General features: G+C 49.8%; 2 protein-coding genes across 3 annotated transcripts; both read right to left on the reverse strand.

Moving 5' to 3' along the window:
• Positions 1 to 5,294: 5,294 nt before the first annotated feature.
• kctd12b (potassium channel tetramerisation domain containing 12b) lies at positions 5,295 to 8,666 on the reverse strand. The gene has a single exon (XM_076032829.1). It carries the CDS (start codon positions 7,918 to 7,920, stop codon positions 7,066 to 7,068), a length of 855 nt encoding a protein of 284 aa, XP_075888944.1. The 5' UTR covers positions 7,921 to 8,666; the 3' UTR covers positions 5,295 to 7,065.
• Positions 8,667 to 12,559: 3,893 nt separating this feature from the next.
• znf711 (zinc finger protein 711) lies at positions 12,560 to 19,303 on the reverse strand. 2 transcript variants are annotated; one of them, XM_076032831.1, is made up of 8 exons: positions 19,002 to 19,301; positions 17,977 to 18,054; positions 17,775 to 17,873; positions 16,450 to 17,262; positions 16,201 to 16,347; positions 15,896 to 16,075; positions 15,579 to 15,713; positions 12,560 to 15,467 (listed from the first exon to the last, which is right to left on the reverse strand). In XM_076032831.1, exons 3-8 carry the CDS (start codon positions 17,851 to 17,853, stop codon positions 14,287 to 14,289), a joined length of 2,535 nt encoding a protein of 844 aa, XP_075888946.1. In that variant the 5' UTR covers positions 17,854 to 17,873; positions 17,977 to 18,054; positions 19,002 to 19,301; the 3' UTR covers positions 12,560 to 14,286. The 2 variants fall into 2 exon arrangements, with proteins under 2 accessions (XP_075888946.1, XP_075888947.1); XM_076032832.1 differs by lacking the exons at positions 17,775 to 17,873; positions 17,977 to 18,054 and having other exon boundaries at positions 19,002 to 19,303.
• Positions 19,304 to 19,481: the final 178 nt, after the last annotated feature.

Here is a 19,481-nt window from a genome sequence, read left to right on the forward strand (position 1 = left end):
CAATTACAACCACAACAATCCTACTGACTCAAAGTCCAACTGTTGTTTTATTCCAAAAAGCACACAATACGTCAGAAGAGCACACACATGAACACACACACACACACACACACACACACACACACACACACACACAGACACACACACACACTTAGACATGCTTGTTTCTGTGAGCCTTGAGGAGACTTCTGTGCGACTGTGTCTTGAGTGCATCTGTGTTTTTGGCGGTGGGATTTTATTTAATGAGAAACATTAATAAGAGTCTCTCTGCTGGGCTCAGAGTGTCCGTGACGGCCTTTAATCCGCTCTTGGCGCCGCTCGCACAATCACAGCCCGTGACATTTCGCGGCCGCTAATGGAACAGTTTGTTTTCGACGTCTAACAGGCCCAACTAGCCGGTTGCATCACGACCGGCCACCCCGCGGACATCCAACAGTCGTCCAAACTGTTTCCTCGTTCGGTTGGTGTCACAACGTCCGGCCGGCCGGCTTTGCCCAACCTGCCACTTCTCTTTTCCTCTCGCGCCGCTCCGCCACCGCACTTTCTTCTTTCTGCAGGAAAGCTTTTGTCGTGCGAGAGCGACTTTGCGATCGCTCCTCCGAGCTTTGCTGCAGTCTGGCTCAGCAGCAGCCAACCTTTTGACTGGTGGGTCACACAGCTGCTCCTAGAATCTGAGCAGATGGATGGAGTGTTTTGGTGACCCGCCTCATAAGAGAAAATAATACATCATCAGATATGGACTTAAAAGAGTTACAACAAACTATCTGCCTTTCAAGCCGCACAATATTTAGCTCTTTATTGAAATACAGCTTCTTTTTTTTTTTCTTCTTCCTTTGGTGGGACCGTTAAAAAAGCTTAACGGGTCGCATATGGCCCCCAGGCCATAGTTTGCCCATGCCTGGTCTAACACTTTCCTATATTGCTAATTTCATGCCATCCTCGCTCTGGTTTACACTCTCTCTGTCTCAAAAGAGAGGGGGAAACTAAAACAAAAAACAGCGTTGCGGGCGTAAAGACGATGAAGGCCAACAGCGTTGTGCGTCGCCCGCGACCTCGGCTGCTCCTCTTCATCCCGCCCCCTCGTTAGCCCGTCCGCCCTCCCTCGCCGCCCCGTGAGGCGAAAGGTCGGGGGTCAAGTCGCTTGATAGTTGCCGCACCGTGCAGCAGGGGAGGTGACAGAGCGAACAGCCGGAGAGGGTCCGCGCAGTGGTAGTCTAGTTTATTCTCATGGGCATACTTGGACACCCCCGCCGGCCTCGTACACATCTGTCAGGCAGCGGCTACTTCCAAACAACACAAAACAAGAACCGCCAAGTTCAGCAATGCGTTGAGTTTGCATCCGCATTTAAGTGAGATGGTGGAAGACGGTATTATGTATTGCCTAAGTGTAAGCGACGCAAGATAAATAGCAGAATAGAAAAAAAAAAATAATGTTTCAGCAATCAAGTGCAGAAAGTGGTGGAAGCACAAATCAATTCTGGAAAGCAGCGTTAAAGCAATGATTGACTCTCAAACAGATCAGAACATCAAACATCTTTTTAATCACATTTATAAAGGGGAAAGTGAACATTGTCACATGCTGCTCTTTGCACATTTTTTAGTAGCTGTACGGTAATTCGGAACCTTTTCCAGTGGTTATACGGCGTGTACCTGCGTATCACGTAGACGACACCGCTGGGCCCGCGTCCGAGTCACTACGTTCACTATAAATAACCCCACAACACAATGAGACAAAGTCGCCCCGAGCCGCCGCTACTGTACTGGTCGGCATGCGGGCTTCCGAGGCGGCCTGGGCGAGCGGCGGCGGCGGCTGGGGGCCGACACAAACAACAGCGAGGGGTCCGGAGCTCACGTTGGCACGCACGTGCGCGAGGGACAAAAGCTTGGTGCGGCCTTGGTCTCGATCCCGACAGGCATGGCAACGTGCACATGTCGCCACGCGCTGGCAGAGGAGGAGCTTCCTGTCGGCCACCAGCTGTTTGCATGTTTTCCAGGGATTCTCTCCTGAAGCGTCGTCTTGCGCAGCGGCTGAATCGCTCGGTTTTCAACTCTGTCGTCCTGCCGACATCCAACACAAAGCGCTTCGGATCGGTCTCGGGTTTGAGTTGGATCCCATTAACAATCAGTTTCTTTGATGAAGCTATTTTGTCTTTTTGTTGAGAATTAGCACGTGAGCTAAAACTTCAGATAATGCTGAGCTAATGCTTCAGAAAAGCATCCAATATGACTGTTCAGTCTTTTGGTTGGTGACCAAATAAGGAAGTCACCGCCGCAAGCTGCTGTTAAAAGCTCCACAGGCAGAAGAAGAGAAACACTGAGCTGACCTCGAGCTAATCCTAGCATGGATGCTAGGCAGCAACAACACAGCAGCAAACGAAACCTCGAGCTGTGGCTACGGTTCCAGTGGTAACGTACCGGATCTGAGAGTCGGAAGGGCAAAGACCAATCATTTCAATGTTGGTCACTTAATTCTTTGGGGTTCTTTGTGCATTAAGAGGTTTTGTCTGTATCACAATCTATAAAATGAATCGAAATTGAGTTTGAAACCAACAAATCCCCAACAATTCCAAAGCAGCAAAAAAATCTGATTGGCTGCTTGAAAATGATAGAATGTTTATCCAACCAGAGTCCAAAGTCCACGTTTAGCCTCCCGTTTCCAAGAGCTAGCTATGACAGCTAGCTAAATCTACGAGCTGTTTACAAATGTGTCGCTGGCATGTTATTATGAGTTGTTACGCCAGTTAGAAATGTGGAACATATCGGGGCGGGGTGGGAGGTATGGGGGGGGTTAGAAATTGTGAACACGTGTCGTGCCGCAGTATCAGGCCTGATTAATTAGCAGCAGCAATGACAATTTCACATACAGTACGGGCGACGACAAGGAGATGATTGTTACCGCTGATGCTTCCTCCCCCCCCTCCCCACCCCCAATCACAAAGGCAACAAAACAAAAGCCCTCGCAGCTCGACGTCATTAGCCTGGCACAGGGGAGCTGTTGTTCTCCCGACAACCCCACCTCCCTCGTGCACGTGTGCGTCTGGATATGTTTCCATGTGTGTGTGTGTGTGTGTGTGTGTGTGTGTGCGTGCTGTGAGATGCCAACTGCTCGCTCAGCATATTCCAGAGACGGGGCCAGTCACGCCCAGTCACGCCCAGTCAGACCCGGCTCGGCAACTCGCTGCTGACCACACCGAGGTCTAAAAACTACAAAAAAAAACAATTCAAATTACACAAAGCTGATGAGGCAACTGAGGCCGAGACGTAGCAGCTGATTCTCCGCTCTCGGTGGAAGACACTGAGAGAGGGGAGAAAAAAAAACCCTGACGCATTGTTTGTCCTGCTGTGTCATGACTGGAGTCGGTGCGGTTGCGTTTTTCTTTTTCTAAAAACGTAATCATCCTATGAATCGATATAAATCCCCCTGCATCCTGTGGATCGATTGTCTGTCTGCTGGAAGCGAAATCTCTCCGCCGCCGAGTGTTGACAGAGCAGATGGGGCCCCCGGAGGAGCGAATTACAGCACGGCCCACTGAGGGCTTTGTCCACGGGGGGGGGGCATGTCCTAATAACAGTGCACCGCCTGCCCGGGGCTGCTCAGGAATCCTTCGCCGATTCAGCACGTCTCTCTCCCCACGCCCTCGTCTTTGCACTAACGGGCTTGTTAGCCCCCCCCCCCCCCTCCCCCTCCCCCTTTCACCTTCTCTGACGTACGTCCGGCCCTGCTCTCCCTCCGCCTGCCGTCAACTTTTTCCTTCCAAACAGTGGGAAGCGACGACCCGGCTGGCCACAGGATGCATAGATCACCGGAAGGGAGGAGAGCAGATTGGGTGGAGGCTTGTTGTGCTCTCAGGGCACATTTCTTTCTTCCTTTATTTACTTTCTCTCCTGCATTGTCTCTCCATGGCAGGATCATTGAATGAATAATTGCACCGGCAGAAGAGCAGTGCTGAGCAACCGCAATTAAGCTCACTCCACTTGCAGCAGGAAAGAAGGCGATTCACGATTCATTGATTGGCGAACACGCCCCCCCCCCCCCCCCCCCAAGTGATGTTTCTTTTCCGCCCCGAGTGACGGGCAAAGTGAAAAAAAAATCAAACATTTAACGGCGGTCATTTATTGCAACACATTGGCGTTTTCCACAACTTCACTCGCGGAGGGGGGAAAAAAAAAAAAGGGGAAGATAAATCAGAGCAGCGCCGTTTCATCATCGGCCGTCCTCACCCGCCGCCGGCGCCTGGCGCCGCCGCAGCTGCTCTTCGGCGTCGACGCCCGTCGCACAATCACACATCGGCGCCGAGCGGCCCCAAAGGCTCGTCGGTGCCGACTCGCAGGAGGCGGCAGCTGGGGTTTTTTAAGACTCCAGGAATTTCACACCACCAGAGGCGTGGCGCACCATGCCGGTGCTAATGAGCGACTTAGCAATCTTAGCACTCTCGTCGTGGCAGCAGCGGCAGCAGCAGCGGCGGCAGCAGCAGCAGCAGCGACGGAGGATTGCTGCACGTGTGTTGTTTGTGTTGTTTTGCTGTGAATTTCTCACACACTCCAGACCACCGAGAGAGAGAGAGAGAGAGAGAGAGAGAGAGAGAGAGAGAGAGAGAGAGTATCATGTTTTCGTCTCTCATACATTTTTTAAATGTATTATTCATTTAGGCGTCTTGTGAGGCCCTCCAGCTCGTATCCAGACTGAGATCAGGCTCGGAGCCTTTATATAACATTGCGTTGGATAACCTCTGGGTAAAAAATGCTTTTTTTAAATTGTGACACGTGACTGTCGCAATGAACCGGCTGATTGTCTGTAACTTTGGCTCAGTTTTATGAGTGTAAAACCAAGGTCAAATCTTTGGAAGACTTTTCCTGTTTGAACTCCCCTACATGTTGGCAAATCTGTGTTGATATTATTACTGCTGACACTAATTGGGCCTTTTTTTCTCTCCAATAAATCGATATAGAACCCGTATCTATTCTGACTCTTTTTTTTTCTCCCCCCCCCCCCCCCCCCCCCCCCCCCCAATGAGAGGATTCAAAATAGGTTATGGAGAAAAAAGATGGAGGGCACTTTGGTAGAGAGGAATTTGTGTCTTTAAGGAAAAACACCAAAGTAAAACAGTTTGAAACAGTAGTTTTCATTAATTTGTTTGAGACAGGGCCGTCACTGGGTGAACGGGGAAAACGCTCTCTCATGTTGACCCTTAATAACACAAGGAGCAGCGCCGGAGGAGTCGCCAAAGAACAGCACTCAGAAGATCAGAAAAAAAAACCTTTTTGCTTTCAACAATTGAAAATACAAGCCCGGGTAGAAAGAGAACATCTTTTTATTTGACAATTTAATTCACTGTTTCTCAACACTTTCAGCTTGAGCGCCGCCCGCGCCGGCAGCACAAACACTGCGGCGACTCTAACATATCGACTCGGTTGTCAACAGCACTTCATCACACTCGAACACAACATTGCAGCTTCTAGACATCTCAGAATACATTTTGTTTGTCAGCGTCGAGAGAGACGCTCTGCCAAAGACTACGACGAGACACCTTGGAGCTGAGGAACTTCGCGTTCAGCCTCTGATTCGTTTACACTTGAAGCTACTCTTCACAAACTAGCTGAGCTTTCTCAAAGGATCCGAGTGCCTTTAGTTTGCGACTTACTCTGAGGTCAGTGGCTCAGACCCACCCGCCCTAAAACTTCGGACATTAGCACAGCTCAGACGGAGGTCGGCTTTAACTAGCTAGCTTGCTTCGACCCGCCTTTTTCCTTTTCGGTATTAAGTTTCGGCAAAGACAGAGCTATCATCAATTATGCAACAGTTTTAACTAATACTGAACTGAGTATGCGGGATTACATTACTGTTTACAAAACACTCAAAGACTGATTCCAGGGAGGCGGCTACCGTTGGTCTTATTTCAAATTGTCTTCTGATAAAATGTCATCATGGCCGTCCTGTACGATTTGAAAAAAAAAAAAAAAAATTGCTTCTGGGTCGTCAGAACAGCACCGTGAGTGCAGAAACAAAATCAGAGAGTGACGTGAGTCCTTCCCTCACTGGCTGAACCCAAGAAGCCGATCAAAAATACTGAAAAGCTCCTCACAATCAATGTGTACTTCACCTGGCAAACCTCCCCCCCCCCTCGCTCTCCACCTGAGAGACCTCTTGGTAATTGTGCTTTCATTTCTCTCTCTCTCTCTCTCTCTCTGTCTCTCTCTTTTAAATTCAAGCTCGTCGCTTGTCCACTTGCCACTCAAAAAGCATTGCCTTCTGGGAAAACGAAGAAACAATCTAGCGTTCCCTTTGTCCATGTGCGGACGTGCTACCCCCGGAGCCCGTTCGGAACAAAAAAAGCTGAACAGATTCATTACTGTATGGCACGTTTCAAACCACAGGACAGTACAGGACACATTTAGTACAAAAGGGAAAGAAAAAAATAAATGCAGGAAAATGAGCAACGCCCTCCATCCCTCACAATGTGCCAGGGCTGCGAACATCCCTCAAGGTTGATAAGAGGTCCAATTATTTGGTAATTTAGTTCAGAGGAGCAGGAGAGAGTCCGATCTGCAGGCAGAGTGCAGCGCCGTGCACCAGCCACTCTTTGAAGCCCTTTCCCTTTTTTACGCCCCCGCGACTACTTCAATCACACAAGGCTCACCGGGCGCTAATTTAACCAAATTAGCTCTTGGACACAGTGTTGTGCTTCACCAAGACAGATTCAATAAGAGTACAAAAGGGGAAACAGTACGTAGACGGCACCGGTCTCAGCAGGGAGGGCGGGTTGCAGTCGTTGAGGACCAGGGACCACATCTAACTACGACGAACCAAGCGGAAAGCAGGACCAGAGGACGAGGAAGGGAGGGGGTACGGAGGTGAAGAGTCAGAAGCGGTGAATGCGGCCGGGTAGAGTTCATGGGGGGAGGAGGGGGTCAGAGGTCGGAGGCTGCGGATGGGATGGCACAACATCTAGCGGAACATCTACTGGTGCAAGGTGCCATCGGAGAGAGCAGGGGCGGCGGGGGGGTGGGGGGCACTCGGAGAGAGGGGGCAGGTCGGGTTCTGGGTGGGCACGAGGCCAATGAGTCTCACTCACGGTAGAACACATATTCAGTGTAGCTGGTCCAGATTTTGTCGTCCGTCTGCTCGTGGGCAAAGGCGCAGGTCCCCGTGGAGTTGCAGGCCACCATGTGGAAGCCGGCGTCGGCCAGCTTGTCGAAGGCCTGCTCCAGGAAGGTGAACTTGAGATAGTAGCGGGACGTGTAGCGCTCGGGCGGGCGGTCGGGGTCGCGGCTCTCGTTCAGCGTCTCGCCGAACACCTCCTTGGCCAGCGAGGTCTTGCCGCACACCATAATCCGGGCCACGCGGCGGAACTTGGCGTCGGTGTGGCTGTCTCGGCCCAGCGTGTACGAGCCCCGGTAGCCGATGGTGATGAAGCCCGACCGCTTTCCGTCGCCGCCGGCGCCGGGCACCAGGCTGGTGCAGGCGGCGGCGGCGGCGCCCAGGGAGCCCAGGCTGCGGGTCGTGTCGGTGCCGGGCGACGAGTCCTCCGGGTCGCTCTGGCAGCCTTCCTCGCCCAGGGAGTTCTGCTTGCTGATCTTGGGCGCCAGCAGCTTGACCAGATCGGGCAGGTTGAAGAACTCGGCCTCCCTCTGCAGACGACCCCGCTCGGGGAAGTGGTCCGGGAGCACCAGCTGCTGGTCTCGCATGTAGTCCAGGATGTAGCGGAACAGGAAGCCGTCGCGGTCCACGAAGAAGCGACCCTTGGTGTCCCGGGCGAGTCCCTTGGCCGACTTCCGGCTGAACATCTCCCCGAGGAGGGAGTCGGGCACACTTGTGAGGGTGGAGTAGCGTGTGATGTACACCTGGCCACCCACATTGAGCTCTATAATCTCTGGGAAGGGCACCTCCTCCGCATTGATGCCGCTATCTGGCAAAGCCATGGCTTAACTGCTGCCCCGCAGGCGCGCTTGGATGCAGCTTCGAAACTCCCCTGGACTCTAATGAGTAAAAAAAAACCAAAAAAAAAAACAAAACAGATTGTTCCGCAGCGGAGCGCAGATAAATTGCGGAGCGGCTTCGAGCGCAGCGGGCAACTAGTCGCTGCGCGCGATAATGATAATAAAAACAAAACAAAAATGCTACGGGTAACAACAACAAAACAGCCACAAAAAAGACACCGCACTAACCCTAACTAAAAGCTGTGACGCGTCAATTACTACAGCATAGCGTCCCGGTCCTTTGCGCGCATGCAGACGCGGTGCCCTGACCCTTGGGAATGTGCGCGCGACGCCAGCTCACGAGTGTCCATGTCCGGCCGGCTCTCAGCTCTCAGTGTTGGCGGGTCGTCCCGGCGCACAGAGGACCAGGCGGGTCGACTTCAGTCGAGCAATCCATAGTTGCTGATCTCCGTGGGCACCCCGGCGATGAAGAGCCACGCGATGAAGAGGACGGTGCCGAAGTAGTGGGACGTGAGGAAGGTGAACAAGAAGACCTCCTCGCGCTCCATCCCCGGAGTCACTTCTGCTTGGCGCGAGGTGGTCAGCGGCGGCCCCGTCCTTCTGCTGCTCGCGCCCGTGCCAGACTACTGCGGCCGTGCTCGCCGGCGGAGCGGAGGGTAAAGCGCTCAGCCGCGCTTGGCCACGCCCACCGGCGATGACGCCCCCGCTCTCTCCCCGGGGAACCGACCGGGTCAGCAAAACGTCGGGGACGCAGAGAGACAGACGGGCGCCCCCATCAATACCTGGATATAACTGGGGACGCAAAACAAAACGGCGCGTTCCACTCTGTTTGGTACAATTGTTCGATCATGAAAAATGAAATAATTGCTGCGCCTCCCTGCTGGGCTTCACTGTACCCGATGTGTGTAAACATCACAACAGGCACTGACTCCAGACGTGGTTTTGCGTTTTAGTTTTTGGATCGTGTTCATCATTGTTATTTTATTTTATTTTTTTAAATAAAGTGTTTTAGTAAATCCGCGCCGCTCTCACGGAGGGACGGAATAACAGCGCCACCTACTGTATGTTAGAAGATGAACGTTTGAGTCTGCGCGGCACTGGTATCCTTGGACCCGTGATTTGCCTGGACGCGAAGGCCGTCAGTAATCTGCAGGGCCTTGGATTCTACTTTGAGACCTCTTTTGGCCATTTGTATGTCTTAAATGTCTTTGGTAGGAAATAAGATCGATATTAAATCTAATTTGAAAGCTGCATCTGAGATGCATCTTAGAACGACTGCCGCAGCTGCAGTGTAGGTGGAGCCATCTTTTAACAATTTGAAAGCATACATAAGCATACTTAAAACCTTAAAACTGAGCAGCAACATTTCTCCCATTGATGCGTCATGAAAGTTTTTGTTATTCAAACTTCTTGCGATTTTTATCTATAGCTTTTCTATCTCCTTCTGGCTACGCAGAGGAACCCAAGGAGTTAAATGCAGGACTTTAAAGTTTTTTTTTTTTTTTTTTTTTTTTTTTTTTTTTAATGCAGCGGCGAAGATATCGACGACAGAATCAGTATATGCTCAAGAGAATGAACCGTTTGCTTGAAATAGGGAAAAACAAAGACGTCCCAGAGTGGAGCTGATGTACCGTGTGGTGACGAGCTAATTATGACCAGGTGGGTTTGATTGCTGACGCAAAACAGGTGTGGATCGTTGTTGACAGCAGACCGGACGAGGCTGACAGAAAACCAGGAGACAGACAGCTCGACAGGCTTAAACACACAGAACGAGCCTTTCGCGAGGGCGAGGGATGAGACTGCGTTGTTTAGAACGGACCGACTGGAGAGACAGACGCCATGTCGTCTTTTATGTGGCTGTTCCATGAAGCATCTCACCGCAAAAACACGAACAATGAGATGGACATGACACCTCCATCCCCATCCAAACCCGTGACCTGAAAAATTTGATCTCCTAAAATCCCGCCCACTGAACTCACATGACCAGTTTTAGTTCCATGCTGAGGGCGACTGGCCAACCTGCACCAATGAGGAGCAGCGTGATAGAGACATGAAGACACGGCACAGCCTGGCTGTCAGTGCACTGTGTGTGTATGTGTGTGTCTCTCTTGTCGGTGTCATGCTCAGCCAACCACACAGTCCTTTATGGCTCATCTGCATCTACAAGCATTCTGGCACTGGTGTCCCTGAGGGGCCCCTTCAGTCTCCAGCTGGCACTGCAGCCTGGCCGTCCACAATCTGGCCGGGGATGTCTGCGGCTGCGTGTGCCGCCTCAGAATCTGGAGCTGTCTTCCAGTGAGATGACGCGCTCCCAGCAACGTTGGCCATTCCCTTTGCTCAAATATCCAGCACTGATCTGGTCCCTGACACAACAACCTCACGCTGAATGCCTTCCACACACATCCCATGTGAAACCCTTGGACTGCGTTACCCCTGACTAATAGTATGTCTCTACAGAACTGCAGACCGGACATTCAGATCTGCTGTTCTGGTCCCGTATTTCTTTGTTTTTTTGTTGTTGTTTTTTTTTGCAACAATGTTACCTGCTGGACACCTCTAAAATTGTAACTACATTACCATCCTGCTCAAAACCACTTTTTGTGAACAAGTTACACTTGTTAGGGGTAGGGTAGAGTTAGGTTTAGGGCTCAGGTAGGGTTGGTGCTGGGTTAGGGTTAGCGCTGAGATGAGGGTTGCGATTGGAGTAAGGGTTTGGAGTGGTGTAGAGATGGGGTTGTGTTCGAGTTTGGGTTGTATAAGCATTGGGGTTGGGGTTGGGGTTGGGGTTGGTGCAAGGTTAGGGTTGGTGTAAGAGCTGGAGTTAGGATTGGGGTTGGTGTACGGATCGGAGTTAGAGCTGCAGTTGGGGTTGGTGCAGGGTTAGGGTTAGGGTTGGTGCAGGGTTAGAGTTTATGTAGGGTTAAGGTTAGGGTAGAGTTCGGTTTAGAGCTCACCCTTACACATCCCAGGAAATGCTAGCGCATACACCAATCCCTTTCTCCCTCCCCCTGCTGAACCTCGAGGTTCATCTTTTTTGCTGTCAGTCATCAGAAATATGGACAAAACAGCTACATCAAATAAATTAGATTCGACCCTCTGCTGCTGCTGATGGATTATCTGTGCACATCTGCCAGTCCTCATCACGGTGATGGCCCGCAGAGGACGCTAGGTTTGTCCTGCGGTGGCGTTCAATGCTGCGCTGATGGGAAATAAACTGGAAAATGGAGAGAGGCGACGAGGGAAACGCAAAAGAGAGAGCCGGTCACTGCTTGCGCCCATTTTCTCGCGTCTTGCGGGGAGGATATTATGGAGAAGTCTGCATATTGATCCTGGCATCCGAAGCGGCTACTTCAGGCTGCGGTGGTGGTGCGTGATTTATGAGACATTTAGTGATAATTCAGTGAGGGGGCGGGGGAGGGGGGGGGGGTGGTCAACGACAACAAAAACAAGCATGTGCTGCAGCATCCACTTTCCCCGGAGTATGTGTGGGTGTCAATTGTGCAAAGTCCATCTGCATGGGGCTCATTTCCCCTCGACGTTGAGGTGTCGTACGTCTTTCATGGGAAGTGGCACGGATGCCAGGTGTTGGAACGTTCCAACCCCCTGGTGGTGAGGAAGACGAGAAGAAGACCACGCAGTTGTTTGTTCAGCAATGTGACCTATAGTCACAGTTGAGCGCTGTCACGCTGACAGATGTGAAGGACTGAAATGACATTACGAAGGATATTTAACTGCGAAGGACAGCCGGCCCGGCGCAACACCTGCATCATTACTGACTACCGGATCTTTCCATCACTTCCCCAACTAATTACTGCTGCTGGTCTCCGGATCCTGACAAGATTTTTCCATGGCTACACCCGAGTCCCTGAGTCTGACTAAGCCGTTACTTTCTCCATACGCACTGCATGTCACGAGGTAGCTTCTTCACTTCGACTCGTCTGGAGCTTCTGAGCCGGAAGAAACAGGGCGTTGTTGTTAGTCCTGCAAATCCTTTTCACATTAGTTTCACCATCATCTTGTTTGTCATGAGATCATTGTGAATCAATTAATCATTGTTCTTAGGGCTTCAGTTTCCCTTCATAATTTCAGGAAAGGCCAGAGAAGCGCATTGTGTGCAATTTGTGGGAACTAAGTTAGGTGTAATCTGGGGAATGTTTGGATTCAGTCACTGGCAGCTGGATGTTGACACTCACTCATCAGTCTATCACAACAGAGTTCTTTCTGAAATATTTAACGGCTATACAATTCAATGTAGGTTTCTAACGTGTGTCCAGTATGTCGTCTAAGTCCACACTATTCCTTTCTCAGATTTTCAGAAAGAGCACAATATATGGCAATCGTGATGTCACAACAAGGAGTGATGACAACAAATCCTGTCAGTGTAATCACACCTTCCATATTTAAACATATGGAAACTTAACATTTTGCCAGATGTTTTTAACAGATGGCTAAATTATGGTCTTGTTGATGTGGTATTATCAAAGTTGGATGATTGATCCTGCCCGCTTTATCGCAGCTGAATATGGAAGTGGAATAGGTAACATTTGACAGTCCAACAACATCCAACAACACATCTAATCTTCTGACTGGATGATGTGAGGCTAATAGAGAGGACAGAGCATAAAAAGATAATTGTTTATTTTGGTTCTTTCCCAACCAGTAGTTTATCCACAGACTGAAAGAAAATATAGACTAAGGTACACAAAATGCAGGGATTTTTTAATATATACCACAAATCAATTCATGGAGACAGCAAATGTGCACACTTTAAAGACTAATGCCAATATGATTTATCACGGATTTTGGGAAAATAATCCCACTTTGTTGGGATTGGGTTGGGTTACTCTGGGCTGTAGGTGACGGGTCTGGAATTCTTGTTAGTGAGCACAAAAAAAACAAACAAAAAACACAAAACCCAATCACTTATCGATAGAACGAAACAATAAATGATTCCACCCACCACAATTACTGACAGTTCAGTTGTTCTAACGCAGTGATGGATCGTGCCAACTTGCAGCCAAAACCACTCAAACACAACCTTTACCATATCACGACGCTCTGCAATTGTTTATTATGTAGGGTAGGCCGTGATTTCATATATTTATATATGAAAACACATACACATATGCGCGTGTGTAATACGTGTATGCATACATACAATTAAAATACAAAAAAAAAAAGTTATTAAAGTGCTTTCTACTGACTCAAACAATCTCTGAGAGAATGGTATTGATACAGCATGTTTGAGAGTTAAAATCACTTGTTTAATGATTAGCGGTGTTCATCAGTGCTTCAAGGGTTAAATAACAGATGTAAGGCATGATTAGCTATGAGAGTGTGTCTGTGTCTGTGTGTATGTGTGTGTCTTAGGTAACACCAGACATATGCAACTTTGCCAGTGGTGGTCTGATAACATCTGCAGGGGCGGGGTCTCAAACGCTGAGCAAACTGTCAGGCTCAGATGGTAGCGCGCCTGCTCATTAGCGGCCACCGCTGCGGCACATTTGTGACACTGGTGGTCGTTCCCGAAGATTCATAATGAACAGGATATAGACTCTGGTGTGCAATTTTTAAATTTACTTTCTCAACGGAACTCACAATGCAAAACATTTCTCGCCGTTAGTTGCCCTCTAAAATTCTGCTAAAGGTGTCTTAGGTTGCTGTCAACACTTCTCAAACCATTTACGAACCCCTGAATGATCCTGCAGCTCAGACCAAAATGGCATTGAAAACATAGGTCAAGGTAAAAAGCTGGTTAATAAGGAAAATAACAGATACTCGTTGATACTATGGAGTCCGATGCCTCCTGTACTATTTCCACATCACCTGAAGAATTGGCATGACGTTCACAAAGCACCGCTTTCTTTTTTTTTTTTTTCTTTACAGGACACAGTCATCATCTTGCAGCATTTCAGCTGAGTGGGTATAAAAATATAGACATTTGAGACCCTGATTATATGTTCATTATGTGATTTTCTGCAACGAAACACAATTTACAGCTGTCCCACTCAGTGTACACAGTTTTTTTGTTTGTTTTTTTTTGTTTTTTAAGATATCACCCCCCGCAGCCCCCCCCGATCTCAGATGTGCTCTTGCATCACTCCTGGGGAGGGGGGTGAGGGGGTGGGGGTGGGGTAAAGTTACACCCATTACAACACTGAACACAGAACGGCAATTATGATGTTGTCCTCACGGAAGAGTCTATATCCATCATTTCTTTGTTAATACACTAAAATCACCTCTGGGTGTGTGACACAGATTTACTCGGAGGGAGGGGGTGGGGGGTCAGAAGTGTGTTGGTGTGTGTGTATGTGTGTGTGTGTGTGTGTGCGTGTGTGCAACGGTGTTTTACATCAACATGTCTTTGTGGTGCCTGGCTATGTGCTGGCTCTTCTCTGAAGGCCTCCTGAAGCCCTTGGTGCAGTAGTCACAGCGGTGCGGGTAGTCCTTAGTGTGAATGGAGATGACGTGGCGCTTGAAGCCGGAAGCGTCCGTACTGTTGTACTCGCAATACTGGCACTGGTAAACCTTGCGGCCGCTGTGCGTCTTCATGTGCTTCTTCAGCTCGGCCGTCTGCCGGAAGCCCCGCCGGCAGCGTTTGCACTTGAAGGGCAGGTCCTTTGTGTGCAGCGACAGGATGTGGCGGCTGAGCGTGAAGGTGTCCGGGGCGTTGAAGTTGCAGTGCCGGCACTGGTGCACTTTGTTGCCCTTGTGCGTCTCGGCGTGCTTCTTCAACTCCGACGGCCGGTGGAAGCCCTTCTCGCAGACGTCGCACTGGTGAGGGAAGTCCTTGGTGTGCACGGAGATGATGTGGCGCTTCAGGTCGCTGGAGTTGGTGCTCTTGTGCTCGCAGTGCGGGCACTGGTGGGTCTTGTGGCCCTGCACCATCTCGACGTGCCGCTGGAGCTCCCGCGCGTCGGCGTAGGCCTGCGGACAGTGGCTGCACTTGAAGGGCAGGTCGGCGCCGTGCTTGCTCTTGATGTGAGTCTTTAGGTTGGACTGGTCCGCACAGCGGAACTCGCAGTGCGGGCACTGGTAGGGCTTCTCGCCCGTGTGGGTCCGCATGTGCTTCTTCAGCTCCGACGGGTGGCGAAAGCCCTTGGCGCACTCGACGCACACGTGCGCAAAGTTCTTGCTGTGCACGGCCAGCAGGTGGCGATTGAGCAGGCCCTGCTCGGCCGTCTCGTAGTCGCAGTACTTGCAGTGGTGCAGCTTGGGCTCGCGGTCCTTGACGATGAGCTTGTCGGAGCCCAGCGGGCTGGACTCGTGGTAGCGCCGCGCGTACTCGGTGTACTCCGGCGAGCGCTCGCTGTTGTGGCTCAAGAGCTTGTGGCTCTCGATGTGGCTGTGGAGGCTGATCTTCTTGTTGGTGGTGAAGTCGCAGTCGGTGCACTGGTACTTCTTCTTGAGCAGGTGGTCCGGGTGGTTCTTCATGTGGCATTTGAGGAAGCCGCGCGAGCGGAACTTTTTCCCACATATGTGGCACGGGTAGACGGTCAGCGGCAACCCGTCCGGTCCGATGATAACCGCTGGGAGAGACGGAGGACAACAATGATGAGTATCAGTCTGGACACATCTGCTCTTCTCAACGGGCTTCACTGTGGCCTTTTTATAAACGCAGGATGTGGCGTTTTTCTCACCAGTCTGACACTGTCGCGTGTCTCCTTTCTTCCTTTTCTTGGGTCTTGGTTTCAGAACCCGATTGGCTCCAAGGCCCTCTCGGATTTGCAGAAACGGCGTCGGTGCTCCATTCTTTACCTGATCGATGGTGTTGACTGCACAAACAGTTAACATCAGATTATGGCACTAATGACACGTGACTCCATGTCCACTTTGTGGTTTATTAAGACACACACAACAAAAATGAAGAAGTGAACGCGCACATGCTGAAAATGTTTAAACACGTAAGTGGTTTATTAGTAAACTGAATTAAAGTTGCTTTACAACAGAAACCTACTGATTTCGTTGTCGTCGTCGTCGTCGCTGTCTTCGTCGTCGTCCTCTTCCTCTTTGGGCTCGCTCTTGACGGCCATGTAGACCATTTTGTCGCGGCCCACTCCCAGTCTCCCTGACGACGCAGCCTCCAAGTCAGGATGGCCATTCTGGTAATCATCCTCCGTGATTACCTCGGTTCCGCCTGGAGAAAATATATAATTGAATCACCATTGAATCAAAACATAATATGCACTCATTTAAAAGGAAACAACCCACGTTTAATTTAGTCTACTGTTGAGATGGCTGATTACACTGGAAACCAGTTACCTAAGTCGTCATCTGCCTCCGCTTTGAAGATGTAGACTTTGATGACTTCTGCGCCGTTCTCCTCCTTGGAGTCCTTGTCTTCCATGACCTCAGTGCTGATCTCGAGGGGCGTGTCTCCGATGTCCAGCTTCTCTCCAACCTCATCCACTGTGGTGGCATAAAAGGTCAATTTAAAACCATTACTTGAAAGACACGCAATTACACATATCGCATGACTAGCACAAGTCGAGACAAGGCGTCACGTCTTACAGGAAATCATGAGATAATCTTCAGAGCTGCTTCTTCCATCATCGTCCTCGTCTGTCTGCAGGGCAACTCCCTCTGGCGGCAGTTGCTGGTGGATTATAGTCTCCGAGTTGGCCTCTGTCACCATCAAGCTTTCTGAAACTAGCTGGTGGTCCAGAGTGTTGTCCTGATGCTCAGACAGCAGCTCCGCCACAAACACCTGGTCCGACATGTCATCGTGATGGTTGGGGTCCTGGATGAGGTCCGAGCTGAGGACGTGGTGGTGGTGATGGGAGTCCAGCGCTTCCTCTATTGCAACTTCGGTGCCCAGAATGTTCTCAGGCATGATCACACTGTGTTCCGAAGTGACCATGTCTTCTTCGTGTATTTCATGGGCTTCCACCCCTCGTGTTCTAAGACTTTCCACGTCGACCTCCAGGCCCTCAACGACCTCGGCTTCCAAAGCCCCCACCACTTCCACCTCCCCCTCCAGGCCTTCAACAACGTGGGCTTCGAGGTCGACGTCTACCTCAGTTTCCAGGCCCTCCACTTCGACCTCGCCTTCCAGGGCCTCCACAACCTGGGCCTCCAGCTCGACAACATGGGTATGTAACTCCTCAACCACTTCTGCCTCCAAGCCCTCCACGTTCGCATGCAGGCTTTCAACCACTTCGGTCTCCAGTCCTTCGACTACCTGGGTCTCGAGGCCTTCTACCTCGAGCTCATGCTCCAGGAGGATGCCCTCATCCGTCATCACGTCAGAAAGGAGCATGCCCTCTGGCACGGACACCACAATGTGCTCCCCGTCGATGTGAGCAAGACCTCCCATCCCGGCTACTGTAAACACAGGTCACAGAGAGCAGTACACGTTAAGCCAAAAATGCCATAACTTTCTGTCATGACAGCTTTAAGATCAACCGCCTGTTTGTCTTTACTGAAAACACAATGATTTACAATTTGAACAATACTCAAGGATTAACTGTTACAAACTGTTAGTAACAAAGTAGAAACATGAAAAAGTAGGAAAAAAAAGATTGACAAGCGTCGATAGAATATTTTCTGGAACTACCCAAAATGTGTTGCACCCCTGAAACAGCAAGCCTGGAAACTCATTGTGGTCTTGTAATAAATGAAACAAGTTGAATTTTGACACCGTTATACAGAACAGACAAAACACTGAGGAAGGGAAAGGAGTCTTTAGTGTTTTTAAAGAATTGTGATTACAAAGGGAGAGCTAAGTTGTAGACATTCTCTCACAACAGCACTAGTAAACAAAGAACTCTGACATGAAAACCTCTAAGTACAGTGCAGAATGTAATACTGTCCCCTCATCATGGTTCTTCACCTACCAAAGTCTTGCATGATCATAGCGTGGGGCATCTTGAGCTCTTGTGTGTGCAACTCCAACACCCCTCCTCCTTGATCCATGACTTTACCCAGAGAGGGGGCTAAAATGTATAGTGAAAAAGCTGTCAGCGGTGTATGCACTTTAGTGTGCGTCAACAATAATAAAAGTTAAAACTGAATTCCACAAAAAAAATAAAATCTTACCTTCACATTTGATGACAAAACCTTACAATAAAACCAGTTGAATATTTGACGTGTGTTTTTCCATCAAGGTGACAATCCCTGGGAATTAAAAAGCAATGTATTATTTTTGGCTCATAATTCTCTTATTTTATATGTACAAAAACTGCCGCTGAAGTGATGCGATTGTATTGTTGACGGCTGGCTCCATCCTCTGTTTACAAAATGTACTACACGCTGCTGCAAATGAATGTATTGTGCACTGTACACCTGGAGCTTGTTATGCTTGATGGCAGATACCACAGACAGCTCTACCGCTCAGTGTGCAGGAGCTCGAACTTGTCGCCGACAATTTGAATAAATGTTGAAGAAAACGGGACTATGCAGAGGGAGGAACATAGTGTCGTCACAAGCCCTGCCCAGGTTCAAAACATGCCAAATATGTTATGCCTGCAGTAGTCTGGTAGTGATATTGTGGGTCACGAGTAACCATTAATATTGCATGGCGGTGTATCGAGAGAGGTCCACAGCTTTGACGTTGAAGATACATAAACGCTGGACTCTGTGTACAACTACACCTGCTTTCCGAGTTTAAAGTCCGCCACAGAAAGTACCGCAGACGTTATGCAACACAAACTAGGGCGGCTACCGCACTCCACCCACCAGAGCTAACTAGCAAGCGAGCTAGGGCTGTTCCCCTCAGCGCCATTTTGTTTTAGCCTAACGGCTAACTCGAGAAATGGAAATACCAAGCGAATTCCACAGTTAATGTATCGCCATCATTCAACATTACGGTGACATGAGCACCGCTTGGTCAAGCACAATGACGACATACCATGCATTGTCTTATTTAAAATAAAAGGTTGCGGTAAACTGCGACCAAACGGCTGTCTGTTCGGCTAGCTAGCTTGCTAAGCTAAGCGAAGCAGCCCGCGCCGCATTATCTTCCATGTTGTTTTTCAATAAGGCTGAAAGAGGCCCACTTCGGCCGACTGGGCCCTTGCGTCGTATTCCTCATACCATTCTGATCGATTGAAAACACTCTTTACCTTATATGTCGTCTTCGGACTCTATCGGTGTTTCTCCCACTTCCCAGTGTTGTCTGTTATTGTTTTGGTTTATTTTTTACGGTAAGCTAAGTGCGGCCTGCAGTTTTGGATCCCCGGGCACCCTTTGCTAGGCCTCGGCCAATCAGCTTGCTTCCTGACAAGCAGAGGGAGGGCGGGGGGCAGACAATGCGTGGCCTCGTTTACTGCTGATCCCTTACTATTTGCGTCATGCATAAGAGAGCAGTTACATTATCGGAGACAATTTCTTAATTGGCACTCAATCGCGACCGTTTCTGAGACACACATTTTGACTTTGTGCGAGTACAGTGAATAAAAAAAATAATTGTCGGTTGTACGCACACCTCCATAGAGTTTGTATGCGCATTTGAGGCCTGTAGGCCATTTTTGTCACGAGCAGTGGGTGGCGTCGGGTGGTCGAGCACCTTAACATCCGGGATACGGCGGCACAATTGGATTAGA

Source organism: Nelusetta ayraudi, unplaced genomic scaffold (assembly GCF_046127955.1).
Source record: "Nelusetta ayraudi isolate G7.1 ecotype Tasmania unplaced genomic scaffold, CSIRO-AGI_Nayr_v1 ptg000039l, whole genome shotgun sequence".
In the NCBI taxonomy this organism is placed as follows: Eukaryota; Metazoa; Chordata; class Actinopteri; order Tetraodontiformes; family Monacanthidae; genus Nelusetta; species Nelusetta ayraudi.

Coding starts and splice junctions, on each gene's coding strand:
- kctd12b (XM_076032829.1), bottom strand. CDS start 7,920: ATGGCTTTGCCAGATAGCGGCATCAATGCGGAGGAGGTGCCCTTCCCA.
- znf711 (XM_076032831.1), bottom strand. CDS start 17,853: ATGGATCAAGGAGGAGGGGTGTTGGAGTTGCACACACAAGAGCTCAAG. Junction 16,348..16,449: donor AGATTATCTCATGATTTCCT/GTAAGACGTGAC, acceptor ATGCCACCACAG/TGGATGAGGTTGGAGAGAAG. Junction 16,076..16,200: donor GGAGGCAGATGACGACTTAG/GTAACTGGTTTC, acceptor TATTTTCTCCAG/GCGGAACCGAGGTAATCACG.